The following is a 14,125-nucleotide window of genomic DNA, read 5'->3' as shown; positions in this document are numbered from 1 at the left end:
AAACAGTTAAATAAAAAATACAGATAACTTCTTCATCTTGGGGTTAATTTTTAATCGAAAATTGCATAGTATTATATATATCTTTAAAGGTATCCTCTCGTAATTTTAGTATTTTCAGAGTTAATAAAGGGATAAATGTAACATTACTATACTATATATCATTTAGTCATTACAGAAATACAAGATATGCCTAATACATTGATCATTATATTCTGACAGCAATCTTCAGTCAATATAGGATCGGAATCTTCTTACGTTTTTTCTACCATCCAGCGGTTCAGCTGAATAGTGCTTCAGCTTTCCAATCGGTAGACTTTCGTTGTCGTCAGAAGACATGATATTGCAGGATGTTTCCTGTCACTAGACATGATACAGTAATGGGCTGTATTTTTCTCATTGAAGATTTTTGTTTAGGGAACATCTATTACCTAGGTAAAATTATGGTTGTTGAAAAGCCGTTGTTGCTGTAAACAGAAAGAAAACAATAAACTAATTAATTATTAATATTCTATATACTTAAGTTTAGATTTTTCTTTTTCTGTTTATAAGTTTATTAATATGGATGATATTTCCGAAATAAAAAAGAAATTGAAATTGAATTATGAATTAGGTTAAATTGAAAGAATTATATCGATACAGTTACAAAGGAAAAGTAAATTACTATGAATTTAGACAAATTAATTAATTCCAAAACTTACTTGTACAAAATCCATTTGCAGCAAATTGTAAGTTGCGTTTGGATGGTAGAGTAGCATACCGTTGGAGGACACAAAAGGAAGGATAATTCAGGCCATCACTTCCACAAACAGGGCTAAGTTCTAATGGACAATCTGCTCCACAATCAACAGGTGGTACTCCAGCCGCCTCTGGTGTTTCTCCACCTGGATTAACATTTTCTACAAAATTACAAAGAATATTAGTAACCTAATAGGTGATTGCTGAATTATGTATTTTTAACAATGTATTTTTAACAATGTTGAAACACTTACCTGTTTCTTCTGGATCTACTCCTTCTACTGGTTCTGGCTCTTCTGGTTCTTCCGGCTCCTCTTCCTCTCCAGCCTGTTGTTCATTTGGACTTGGTTCTTCAGGTTCCTCCTCTTCCTCCTCCTCCTCCTCTTCTTCTTCAGCAGCTTGTGGTTCTTCCGGTTCCTCTTCTTCACCTTGCTGTTCATTTGGATTTACGGCTTCTGGTTCTTCTGGTGCTTCTGGCAAATCCAGCTCACTTCCTCCTGCTGCTAGCTGTGCATTTGGCTCTTGTGCATCTATTTCTTCTTCTGGGGCCTCGGGTTCTGGGTTTTCTATGTTTCCCTCTTGTGCTTCGGGTTCCTCTACGTCTTCTTCGTCTTCTTCCTCATCCTCTTCATCCTCTTCTTCTTCGGGATCTTGTGCGTTCTGTCGAGCAGGAGAGTTCAGTTGAGCATTATTGTTGCATTTTCCTGCGTTTCTTACTTCAATTGAAGTTCCACGAAGACAGTTTCTTTTAATGATGATGCATTCTGATCCATACGGTCTTCCATCAGTACCACAGACTCGGTCACTCCTTCTGGCCTTCGGACATTTTCCACAATCTACAGTAAGAATAATATTTCGTAGTTAGGGTAATACACAAAATCAATCTCTACATACAACTAGTTTTCACATCTCTGGTGGAGAAGTGCGCATTACAAACATTTGTTTTTATTGTTTAAAAGTAGTATGATTCATGAATGCACATGTTGTCTATGTATGTTACTTACAAAACAAGTTGGTCCTCTCATGTAGCACAAACATCACGCATGATGCGAGGCAATGCTAAATTATATTTATATAATGCTTACATTTTTTATTAGATAATTATACTTACTGTGTCTTGCAGCATCAACTGCTACAAGCACGACAAGAAGTCCTAGTGCTACAATGTAACCTCTCATATTATCTGTAAAATATAGATTGTGTTTCTTAATTGAGTTTTGGCGTTGAGACTAAACTCCAGCATATTGTCTTATTGTCCCTCATTAACAAATATAATCGTGGTATTATTTATTTAATAACTTCCTTTTCCCAGTTATCTACGGTTGTATTAATTACCATTAAGCACCTTTTATGATGAAATAATGTTTAACACAAATAAAATTGTTAACTATAAAAGAAGATATTAAAGAGCATACTAGTAAAGGGAAATTATTTATGTGTTTCAAGTTTCAAAATAAGATTACCTAAGACCCACTGAAGATTGTTTTACATTTAGTAAATTTATTTTTTGTCCTTTGATTCCTCATTTTAATGAATACATTAGTTTCCATTTAAAAAAGAACAATTACTGAATAAGTATGATTAAGAGGACGATCATTTAATGATTACTTTAAAGTAGCTTTAGAGCTAAGTTTGAGTATAGTAGAACAACCATCTAACCAATAAGAGGACGATGGTATATGGTAACAATTAATATACTAAACTAAAATAAAAATGACTTACTTACCAACTTTGATGAAGTGAGTTTAAAAAGAAGTGAGTTGGTTAACGGAAATGGTTCCCTTATATTTCAGCTCACCGTCCTTCGAAAAGTATAGAGATGAATAATACTACCCTGGATGGCGTACAATAATCATCATTATTACACAAAAAATACGACGTCACTCAATACCTCCTCCACAAGCAATTATTACTTGACCTTGTTAGAATGAATTTATTTTTATTCAAAGCGGTATCTTTTTATGGTCAAGGTGCTTTTCTTTAGTTTAGGTTAAAATTTGAAATGACCGTATACCTATCGAAAACACTAAATTGATATACGAGTACATTTATTATCGTTGTTTATTCATTCAGTATCGTCAAAAGCGCTCGTAATGGAACTTAATGAAAATGCAAACCATAGTTTGCAATTATAAACACTAGGGCCTACCTTATTAAAATAGAAATTACCTTTTATGTTTGACAATATGACAATGGTTCAAACATAATTTTACTGAAGCGGTAATTGAAAATCTTCAGTTGATTCATACCAAAACTATTATTAAACAGTCATAGGCCTATGTAATCTAATAACTCCTACGCAAGTAAAACTTTACATAAATCGATTGTAGAGAACAGACCAGAAAGAAATGTTTAAAAAATGTTATACAAAGGAAATATCTGATTTTGCTCCAATTAGGAGTTTCCGTCACTAGTTCATATGACACAACGTTTACACGCGCGTTCTAAAGTACGTTTACGCGCGCGTTTGACGTGAGTGCGCGCGCGTATTGATATAGCACTATTAACAAGTTGTACAGTATGTGAACACATTCCAGGTTCAATGCGTTTAACGGGTTAAAACGTGACGAAAAGTGTGAAATTGTTTCATCAATGCAACGCCTACGAGTAAGGTTAAGGAAGTTATACTGGAGATAGAGCTGCTTTTGTCACACACCTTGAACAAAGTGACATTCAGGTCAAGATCTAAACATTACTCATTCCTTGCAATCGAAACTTGAATCATTAGAAACAATGAACAATGTACTAAAATGCAGAACATACGGTCACTAAGGGACCGATTATAATAATGTTCTAGAAGTCACATAGTGAAATAAAGTATAATCAGATGAACTCAATTTGTAGCTCGTTATTCCTCATAAACGAAGTCCATTGTTTTATTGTCTTTGTTTATTTGAGTTTAGGTTGTGTAGATGATGGTTTAGACACCTTCTATATTCTCCTTTAAAGTAAAATCGTGCCTGATATTTCTATGCATGTTGATCCATTTTGTAAGTGCATTTCTTTTATGCGTTGGTGTATTTCGTGAAAATACAACAGAAAGTAAATGGTCAATAATTCTGGCACCAAATTTCTTTCACCTGTTGTCTCATGTTTGAGCCAACTTTATGAAGATGAGAAACCAATTTGTCATTGTCACCTGTGAATGTCGCATTGTTTCATGATTTGATTAATGAGGACCAGAATCCCATGTGAAGCATTGTTCCAGACTTTCCTCGTTTAGTACTTTCCTTTACATGCAGAGAACATGTTCTTCAGTGTAGCGTGGTGGCAAATTACTATATGCAACTACCTTATTGTTACATTGTTACTCATGAACAAAAGCAATAAATGGTATGGCAAAGCATTGAGTAATAATAAGTATCTATTGGTAATGATATACAAACAAATATATATTTTGGCTACTCAGGCTTCAGGTCGATTAGCAGCGTTTAAATGAAAATGCCCACTGCTTTACATTACCTGTATAGGATATATGACTTAATCATTTTTACTGATATAAATATTAGTTTTATATTTTTTTAATTTGTGTATAAATAAACAATAGGCCACATAATCATTCTTACTGTATGCGTATGGTTTCACATTTAATATTCATTTTCACTTGCATTACACGACACAAAAAGAGACAGTATTTTAATTCATTTTACATTTATTAAATTAATATATTAGTAAAATCACACATCATGTTGTCCTTAAATTTTGGTTGAAATCTTTTCCAAGTTTTTGGTTACCTTTCGTATATTTAATTTGTATATAAATAAACAATAGGCCACTTAATCATTCTCAATGTATAAATATTGTTTCACATTTGATATTAATTTTCACTTGCATTACACGACATAAAAAGATACAGTTTTTTAATTCATGTTACATTTATTAAAATGAATATAATATAATTATTAATATCTGACAACATTTAGTTTTGTCTTAAATCTTTTCCAAGTGTTTGGTTACATACGTTTCGTATATTTCATTTGTATATAAATAGACAATAGGCCACTATGGTTATACTACATGTATTATTAATACGAATGGATACAAACACTAACGTTGCCTCATAGTAACAATAGTCATTTCAGGTACCGGTAAACAGTAAGTTATATCTAATAAATTAATACCCCGGCCACTTGTTTGTGATTCAACACTACATTTTTTTTCTAATAAAATCATTCAATTAGCTTTGAATATATTTATCAAGGTCACATTATAGTCTTAACCTAGTTTTACACAACAGCAACAATGCAAATTCATATAAATGTCAAAAGACAGATACATTAAAATTGAAATATTAAATATTTATTATATAGTATACTTTTTTGGTTCAATGACTTGAGTCATTACTATATTACATCACTATAATAGTACTGTAATACGCTGTCAAAATGTTCTGAATGTTTTCTTTATTTTCAGTTATTCCAAAATATTCTTTTGCTATGGAACGCTACTAGACCGATAGTACTCAACATCTACTAACTCGTCATGTTAAAGCTTTAATCAGAGTAAGTACACTATTATACAGATATTGACTGCTTAGAGGTTAAATATAAGATTTGACATCCCCGAGGGAATGATATTATGTTCGAGGGAATATATATTTCCCGAAGCGCCAGCTGAGGGAAATATATATTCCCCGAGAACATAATATCATTCCCAAGGGGATGTCAAATCTTATATTTAACCGATATAAAAGGCAATATCTGTTATATTATATAGCCAAGAACAAGTCTGCTGGTGAAGCTAGGCTAGCTAGGCCTCCTATTCTATAGTATTTGTATTGTATGTAAACAAGCCTCCTGCCTAGACACCTTACCTTGCGAAGAATAATATACAGATAATTACTAATTAATGATTCCTTGGCAATAAAATATTCACTTAGGCCTAGGTCGTTTAAATTAACAGAAGAATTTCCATCAATAAGCCTATTAATAATAATATTATAATCAGGTAGGCCGAATAAACAATTCATCGTCTTCTCTTCGAGGAGCTAGCCGAATCACCGGATGTTCAGCGCGTAGTTACTAGGTTACTACCGTGAGTATTGACCAATCACAAACGGTGTTTCATCACATTTAGGGAGGACTAATAACAAATGAGGGCGCTATGTATGCATAGTTTAAATAGTTTAGATGAATAATTTCTTCAAGCAAGCTGCGTGGCGCAACGGTGGAAGCGTTGTCTTGCGATGGTGGAGTGACAATTCCACCCGAGTTCAAATCCAGTAGATGACTTTTGTTTATTTATCGGCGAACGCGAGTGTTGCCACACGAAAATTACACAGTCAATATCATCGAACTCGAGAATGTATATGATTAATGACAGGGGACACGATAATTACGCGAAAATTACTCAGTCAATATCATCGTTCTCGAGGATATATACGATTTACGATCCTCGCAGCGATAGTCATGTGATGCAGTTTCAACCAATCACGTTCACGTATTTACATAGGCTATGTAATATAACAATATATTTTACAACTTGTCTTCTTCTTTAGAGGTCGCTAACTACATTTGTAACTGTTTTTGTTTTGTATCCACATTACGCCTCTTTCTTGTATCCAATGACGTCATTATTACGTGTACAGTATATCGGAAGTTTCAAAACTTTAGAGGTCGCTATTTTAGATTTTAGAGTAATCTTGATGTTTGGATATTTCATATCCATCGTCACACACAACAACAACGCTACTTCAGTATCATCTCTTATATATCAAGATAACAACGCTGGAAACGTCATTTTTTCAAGTTTTCGTATTAAATATGTCTTTATTTTGGTTCCTTCAACAAAATAACTTAAAAATGATCAACCGAATAGATTTCAAAGTTTTCAAAGTGTTATACTGCGATATGTTTTATTTAGTTCATATAGGCCTCAGCAACAAAATAACTTAATATACCAAAATGTGTCCAAGTTGCCAGTTTTCAAAGTCTTGACATTTTATACTGCAGTATATCATTTTTAATACTAAATTCGATGATAGCCTGGGCTTGGTACTTCTCAGCGTACATACCAGTGGCATGGTCTATATTTTTTGCCCAAGCTCGGCATTTTATACGAAAGTTAAAATTGAGTTTCCTCGGTACGATGCGTACTAAGACTGCAGGTGACAAATATTGACGCTGGTAAGGCCATCGTTCCGTCTCCATGTAAGGAAAATGGTGAAAACCGAATCCGTTTTTCGGATATATTTTGGTACTATTTAACCGTCTTTTTCGATCCACCTTTAAGAAAAAGAAGAATATGGAATGATTGTCAGTGAATGATTATATTTTCAAGATTATATTTTTGTTACATTAGTTTTGTTCTTTCACCAATTTTATAATTCTTCTGTGGACAGATAGTTAGTTAATTTCCTCCATCTACCAGACACAGAAAGTTAGTTATACAATTGGACGCCGCCGCAGACTTTATGTGGGTTGTTGTCCGCAATTAGTCCAGACGTCAAACCATCATCATCCTCACAGTCTTTTATTTTGGTCCTAAAACTTTCTAGCTACTCTAAAATTATTTCTACAAACTTACGATTTCGTTACAAGTGACCGCAATATAGTTTGTACGATGGTGTCTGGCAATTTTCTTTGGTGGCTTTTTGTTATAGTTCATTGGTATCCATTTCGAAACCTAAATAAAAGATATGAATAAATAATAACTTTACTGAATAAGATAATATTATACAGAAAATTGGTCACATCGATATATGCCATAAATTATTGACAGTAAGTTGGAAAATTGCCAATTCTTCTTTGTTGCGTTTGGCCTAACTTTGTCAAACTTGAATTGAACTGGTGTGTTGGCTGCCTACTATACTAGGCCTACTATACCTTGGTTAGTTGCAGCATAATACACGGTTGTCCACTTGCATATCCAAACGAATTTGCTGGAGAACACCAACTACCAAACTGGCGTTGCTTGAATTTGCATAATCGGCCAAATTGTTTCTGTTGCGTAGAACCTTCGGCACAGTTTTTATACACTCCTTTTTGTCTGAATGGCATGTAATCTAAAAATCAATAGGCAATTGATAAAGTCTGTAGTCGATATTGCCTTGTGGCGACATACATCCATAAAACGATATTGTGAAGTTGAAGATATCAACTATTTACGTTTCAATAAATGTTCATAGAGACAATTTTAGAAATGAATTTTCATTTTCAGCGTTTGAACTTACCGTCATACAGTTGCATAAGTTGACTTAAGTACGGTGCGTATGACGTCACATCGTTTACGTCATAATCTATGACGTTTCCACATGTTAAAGGATAGGATTGTAAACCTGTAATAAATTAATTTAAAATGAAATGATAAAAAATGACGTTTTTTTAAACTACCCATTTTCTATCTTTAAGCAGTGAGATGAGTTGCCTTATTTTGAACAGTTTGTTTAAAGCTACAATGGACGTGGCTAGAGTGGATGTGATCAGCCTACAATACTGAGTGAGGTCTACTCCTCTTTTCCCACTACTAATACATAACATTACCTTGTAAGGCAAACCTATCATCACAGTTGCCTTGTTTAATGATAAATATACCGAGTGACCGCTGCATATATAAACACTCAATTTCGCATTTTGATCGGAATGTAATTTCTTGTGTGCCGACGAGTGCGCACACTGGTGCGTATAGTTGTAGAGGGCAGCAGTCTTGGTCACTTAATTCAGCCACTATTGCGTCACCAAGTCCAGACTCACTTGTGATACCTGTTATGAAATACAAATGAAAATTGTTATTCACCTGTTTCACAACCACTAAAGTTTATTTCGTACGGTATGATTTGAATTTAAGTTGTTCCTGTTGACTGGAGAAAAGTTTTTATTCTTAGTTATTATTCTTATTTATATTCTTAACCAGATAGATTCATACCTTCTGATAGTGTTGTAGGGGGAACTCTGCTTTTGCAATGCCCTTTATAGGCAGTTCTTAGATTAGAGTTCCCATCAGGTTGACAAGCCGCTAGCTCCAGAAAACATGCCGAAACGTACGTAATTCCGTCAGTTCCACATACCTCCTCCATGCCACTTATAGGGCAGTAGTGAGGACATATATTGCCTGGATCATTCATGTCTATTAGATAAGAAACAACGTTACATTAAAAGGAATGGGAGTTGGGCCAAACCCAGAAAGAGGCTAGCTAGCTCCACTTGCAGGCACAACAAGCCTAGGAGTTTTTCTATCTAGATTCTATCTATTGAATGATTTATAAATGCGTACCAACCTTTATCAAATGGCGCTGCTGTTGTGAATAAGGACTGGATTCCCTCGTCTGCTTCATCACGTGTTTCACTTCGATCACCATAGTGTGAAGCACTGTGACCAAACTGACTGGAATCTGAAGATGTTCGTTCGTTAGCCAATTCTGAGCTATCCTCATCGTCCTCATCTTCGTCATCGTCGTCTTCCTCATGGTACCATCGGTAGCCTGGTCGGCATTTCCCACGATGCCTAAGCTGTAGCATAGGGTCAGCTTCCATACATGCAGTTATTCTGAGAAAACACGCTGATAAATAGGTGTTTCCATCGGTTCCACAAACTGGAACTGCATCTAAGGAATGGATGTTACACAGTTTACATCTGTCTCTGATGGAAGTGTCATGGCGAGAATCTAAAAACACAAAGAAACAAATGAATAAAAAAACAATAATTTAAGTTCAGATGATTAGCTGTATTGTTTGATTGAATGCTGTCTATCTATGTTAGGCTATTATCAAATACGGAAGAAAACGAGTATGGGTGCTCATCGTAATGACGGGTGAATGATGACTCCGATCTGGTTATAACCCATTTATTATTTAAAGTAAAACTGTGGAGACAATTTTTTAAGTTTTGACAGCCCTATAGACAAGTAATTGCAACTTACAATCTCGATGTCTCCTTATTGGTACCCGTGATGCCACCATGGTCATAGATACAGCTAAACAGACGAATAACATGCTTTTCTTTGACCACATTTTTTTCAACCGGAAACTACGAACCACCGCAATACCTAAACCTAGAGAGAAATGAATCAAATTTTGCATGAATTCTGCACAACATGTCTGCTGACTCATTTAACTTATTTTTCTGCTGACATTATTTTGTCTCTAGACCTTGAGTTTGTTAGTAGCGCCAATTACAAACTTATTAAGATTAAACATTGATTTGATGAAGATAAACCGTGTTCTGAAAACTTTACATATACAAAACAGAATGTATTATAAGTCAAGGGTAATTTTGAATATAGAAATTATGTTTTCTCACGAAGACAATAGGGTATCAGGTTGATTCAGTTCCCAGGTCACCTCAAAATACTATGGGAAAATGCATACGACGTAGCGTTTTACCATGTAAATGGACATTTTGTTCAAGACGCGGAACTGACGCAGCTATAGAGTAATTCTGCGCATGCTTATTATGGTTCTTAGCTCCCTAATATTGTTGCCTTTTATGTTCCGTTTGTTTATGACATGGTAGAATATAGACATAAATTATATAAATAATTAATTAGCGGATTCACACGTAGTACTGAAATGTCTTTTGGAATTGAGGAGGAAATTGGCAGAGACTTTGCTAGGTCCTGGTATTGATATTTACAGGAAACACGAAGCAGACGACATGTGGTGTGGATAGATAATTTTTTCTTGGGAGAAGAGTCTAAGGAAATCACAGTAAACAACCCACCCTATTGGACATTGCTGTCCCATGAGTGAGAAGCTGTAATACTCTGTTTTTACTTAATTTGTTTTGGATCGGAACTAGAGATTCCGCATTTCATTTTAATAACATTCATAACATTTGCAGAAATATTTTTTTTAAGAGACAAATCGACGAAAATCTCAGTAAACCAAACCACGTGCTGCCTCTTGAAAGCTCTGTTGAATATTCTGAATTGATGATAAAATTTAAAAACGTATAATGATGCTTTACATTTCTGTTGTTTAGAAGCACTCGCTTGGGATTTTTGTTTTTGTTTTGTTGCCAATGTATTTGTGAAAAACACAGTTATTTATTGTTTTGATTATTAAGATAAATGGTTTAATATTTAAATACAAAGTGGATAAAATTAGAATTCACGTACGGGTATTCTCAAAGGCTTTTTCGAATATCAAATTAAACTTTCAATATTGTTGTTATGAGAGGCAACGTTGTTGTTTCTTTTTTAAAGTATTTACTTCATAGATAAAACAGTTAAATTTTGAATCGTGTTACATTACAAGTGCAACTTTACATACTATTATTGAATCGCCTAAGGACATTCAAATAAACTATTTTAGTATTATCACAGTTTTCAATAATAGTTGAGATATATTTCACTGTGAGTTGACAAGTTTAATAGAAAGTTTTATGATAGTACGTCAACAGGTGGCCTAATGGCTGTCCTTACAGCAATTATTTTATCTTACAGGTAATTTATTGGCTCTGAAATACAAATTGCCGTTAATTTGCGGTTTATACACATGATACATAAACTATAATTGCTACACATCAAATGTCATGCAGAAAGGTCACACTTCACGTGACGTACATATAGAAGAAACAGATCACATTGTTATATCGATGCAATGGTTGATATAAAAAAAATACATTTAAACTTTTTCTAGCAATTTTAAATTTCCTCTTACAGTACTTTAAGTTTAACAGTTGTAAATTATGAAATTGATACAAGAATATAGTAATAATTTTCTTATGCCTACCTGTATTTCTATTTGGTGTCTAAACCACTATGATGTATCCGTCAGAGACTGTAAGCAACCATTCACATATCTGAAACATCAATCAGTTTGAAATAAGAATTTTCCAACGATGAGCAAAACATTATGTTTCGGTGGTTGACTGTATAAGCGGTTCCATGCGCAGGTCATATCGAAAGGGAATCAACGCATTTCCGTTGTGGTTTTCGGTTGCAAATGTAAAATAGTAGGTCTACTAGACAATTGTATCCGTTAATGAGGATCTATTGTTTTATTTAATGTTTCGCCATTAAGGATATTATTAATAGTATTCCAATACAAACTTTATAACATTTATATGGACCTATTAATCGATTAAACGTTGAATTCTAAGCATTTCATCGAAAATAAAAAACTGATGTAGACTAGTTTTAGCTTTGCTTTTGCTAAACATTAATTGTTTCATTTCATATAAACCTTTGCAAATCATCATACATTTTTTATATTTAGAATTGTGTAAACCCGTATATCATTTGTATAAACACGATCTAGATACACCTACACATCGCCAGGGCTACGTACTCTGTTGATGCAAGTATCAAATGCCGATATTACGCGTACGTAGCGCATTGTTACTAGTCGAATAATATTCAAATATTACACCAACGGTATTGACCTTCTTTAACCACAACGTACTAGGTCTAATTGCAACATCGTCGTGCTGCTTCAATACTTCACGGCCGGACCTACTACCTAAATAGTCCATTAGAGTATTATTAGTAACGCTTTAGTATTACTTACTTGCACTGTGGTACTACTCTTAAGATCCTAGAAGATTACAGCCATTAGTTCATACCTATTTGCATTAGGCCTACTTGTTAAATTTTGCTTGATTGGAGTTTGAAGACAGTATACAACCCCTAAGGAAACCCATATAATCCTATCCGTCCGCTGGTCGAGTCAAAACCTCAAATTATCAATGAAAATAACCACTCGAAACTTTGTATAATAATTCCATCCGTCAGTGTATAGCACCTATCATCATGACATTATGATTAACCTTTATAAAAATTGTAGGAATATCTAAGACGTCTGCGGTGCTCTCTGATTGGTCAATACATTATAGTTACCGACCAAAACTTATAGATTGATGTTTAATAGGATTGCAAACAATTGAAAGTTTCTGGAGATTTTTTTGTTCGAATCCAATCTTGAAAACATTGAAGTTAAAATTTTAGGGATAAAAAATGTCTGCTGCACACACAAACTTAAGAATATGAGTTTGAGTGTTTGAATGTACTAATTATTGAGAACATTTTTACTTTGCAAATATGCGACCCGTTTAAGACACTCGCAAATATATACTTGTACTGATCGGGTAAAATATTTTGGAGCCACACTTGCTCACAACCAGGCAAGATGAATAAGCCTATTGATTAATTTAAAATCAAAAGTGAAGAATCTTCACTTCATTTTTGAAGAATTGTTTTGCCCTTTGTTCGCCTTTAAACTTATGAAAGTTGAATGTCAAACGACTGCGACTAATTAGGGTACTCAAGATGTTAATGCTGTACTTGACCCTAGAGACAACATTGTAATACGCGAAATGACCCCAATGAAACCCCCAGTTGTTACTCCCGTCTGTCGGTCAGACGTGTCTGACCCAGTAACTAGATTGTGTCAAACGACCTAACACTTAAGTAGGCCTACTTCATATTATATTATCCGGTCACTTCCACTTAATAATCGTATCGTGATGATACCATACTCATCGAATATGTTACATCAATGTTTTAGCCCCGGGATAAAAAAAACTGTTGTCATCCGGTAGGAAATTGAATTTAATGAAGTATCCGTACTAAAAAAAACTCGGGTTCAAATAAAGTTAATGCCCCGTCGATCTTGACTTATGTGCAGAACAGTGCGGCAAGCTCCGGTTCGAATCATGCATTGTTCCAATGTTTCCCTCGTGGTATACAGCGCCTCCTTTATTTTTACATAAATCTAACTTCTAAATCTGTCATTTACAGGAATTTATTAATAAAGTGTATTTCACAAATAATTATTTTGCAAAATTTGTTTTGTGATGTTGTTCACTGAACTGGACAACTCAATATTTAATTGTACGTAAAGATTATTTTAATTTAAAAGCAAAGTAAACATTATCAACAAGAAAAAGAAAGTTGACTTACCTAGCACAATGTTACCAGCGATTCCACTTCGGCTTGCGTAAATGTTGCGATGTTAGAGACAAGGATCTTGTGACAGATCTTCTGACAGTCTTCAGGTATGGAGCAGGGAAGAGTTAAATTTGTAGTAATAGGACACACATGACCAGTTATGAGTTCTTCTTATGTATTACACATGTAAGCCTAGCATCGTAGTGTATTAACTAGAAACCGATGTTCCTGAAATCGTATTAACTTAGATTTGCGAGGAAATGAAATTTAGTTTTACATTTTGATCTCAAATTATGAATAGAATTAAGCATTCTGTTTTGTGTTTTGTTTGATAAGCGTTTGACAAATTCGCTATCGCGTTCGTCGACATGTGGTCGTGCAATTTTTTCTACTGAATTACACGTTTTGACCAATTTTAATTTTGCAGTCAAATATGCTTCTTTCCAGTTATATGAACTGGTATATTCTTTAATTTATATTCCATTAGTGTTACCTACGTGTGATGTACTTGTTCGGTAGGCCCATAGACGTAGTAGTTATAAGGTACGTAATTAAAAGCAAGAA

At 34.2% G+C, this 14,125-nt stretch overlaps 3 protein-coding genes across 5 annotated transcripts in view; 1 reads left to right on the top strand and 2 right to left on the bottom strand.

Moving 5' to 3' along the window:
• Positions 1–55: 55 nt before the first annotated feature.
• Positions 56–2,546, bottom strand: LOC144855630 (uncharacterized). Its single transcript, XM_078713534.1, has 5 exons — positions 2,462–2,546; positions 1,847–1,918; positions 990–1,571; positions 699–896; positions 56–464 (listed from the first exon to the last, which is right to left on the bottom strand). Exons 2-5 carry the CDS (start codon positions 1,911–1,913, stop codon positions 439–441), a joined length of 873 nt encoding a protein of 290 aa, XP_078569660.1. The 5' UTR covers positions 1,914–1,918; positions 2,462–2,546; the 3' UTR covers positions 56–438.
• A 1,839-nt stretch (positions 2,547–4,385) lies between these two features.
• LOC144855975 (uncharacterized) lies at positions 4,386–13,604 on the bottom strand. 3 transcript variants are annotated; one of them, XM_078713945.1, is made up of 10 exons: positions 13,574–13,604; positions 11,406–11,475; positions 9,593–9,724; positions 8,951–9,337; positions 8,599–8,799; positions 8,217–8,435; positions 7,907–8,011; positions 7,560–7,738; positions 7,261–7,359; positions 4,386–6,959 (listed from the first exon to the last, which is right to left on the bottom strand). In XM_078713945.1, exons 3-10 carry the CDS (start codon positions 9,681–9,683, stop codon positions 6,660–6,662), a joined length of 1,581 nt encoding a protein of 526 aa, XP_078570071.1. In that variant the 5' UTR covers positions 9,684–9,724; positions 11,406–11,475; positions 13,574–13,604; the 3' UTR covers positions 4,386–6,659. The 3 variants fall into 3 exon arrangements, with proteins under 3 accessions (XP_078570071.1, XP_078570070.1, XP_078570069.1); XM_078713944.1 differs by lacking the exon at positions 13,574–13,604 and adding an exon at positions 12,183–12,483; XM_078713943.1 differs by lacking the exons at positions 11,406–11,475; positions 13,574–13,604 and having other exon boundaries at positions 9,593–9,824.
• The window catches only part of LOC144855981 (Y+L amino acid transporter 2-like), a 49,308-nt gene continuing 40,329 nt past the window's right edge, over positions 5,147–14,125 (top strand). The window contains exon 1 of the mRNA XM_078713955.1: positions 5,147–5,237. Coding sequence (XP_078570081.1) covers position 5,237 — 1 coding nt within the window. The 5' untranslated portion in view covers positions 5,147–5,236. The remainder of the gene's footprint in view (positions 5,238–14,125) is intronic.

This window comes from Antedon bifida, chromosome 11 (assembly GCF_963402885.1).
Source record: "Antedon bifida chromosome 11, ecAntBifi1.1, whole genome shotgun sequence".
NCBI classification, from domain to species: Eukaryota; Metazoa; Echinodermata; class Crinoidea; order Comatulida; family Antedonidae; genus Antedon; species Antedon bifida.
Note: the sequence above shows the minus strand (reverse complement) of the source record. Positions and strands in the feature narration are given on the sequence as shown.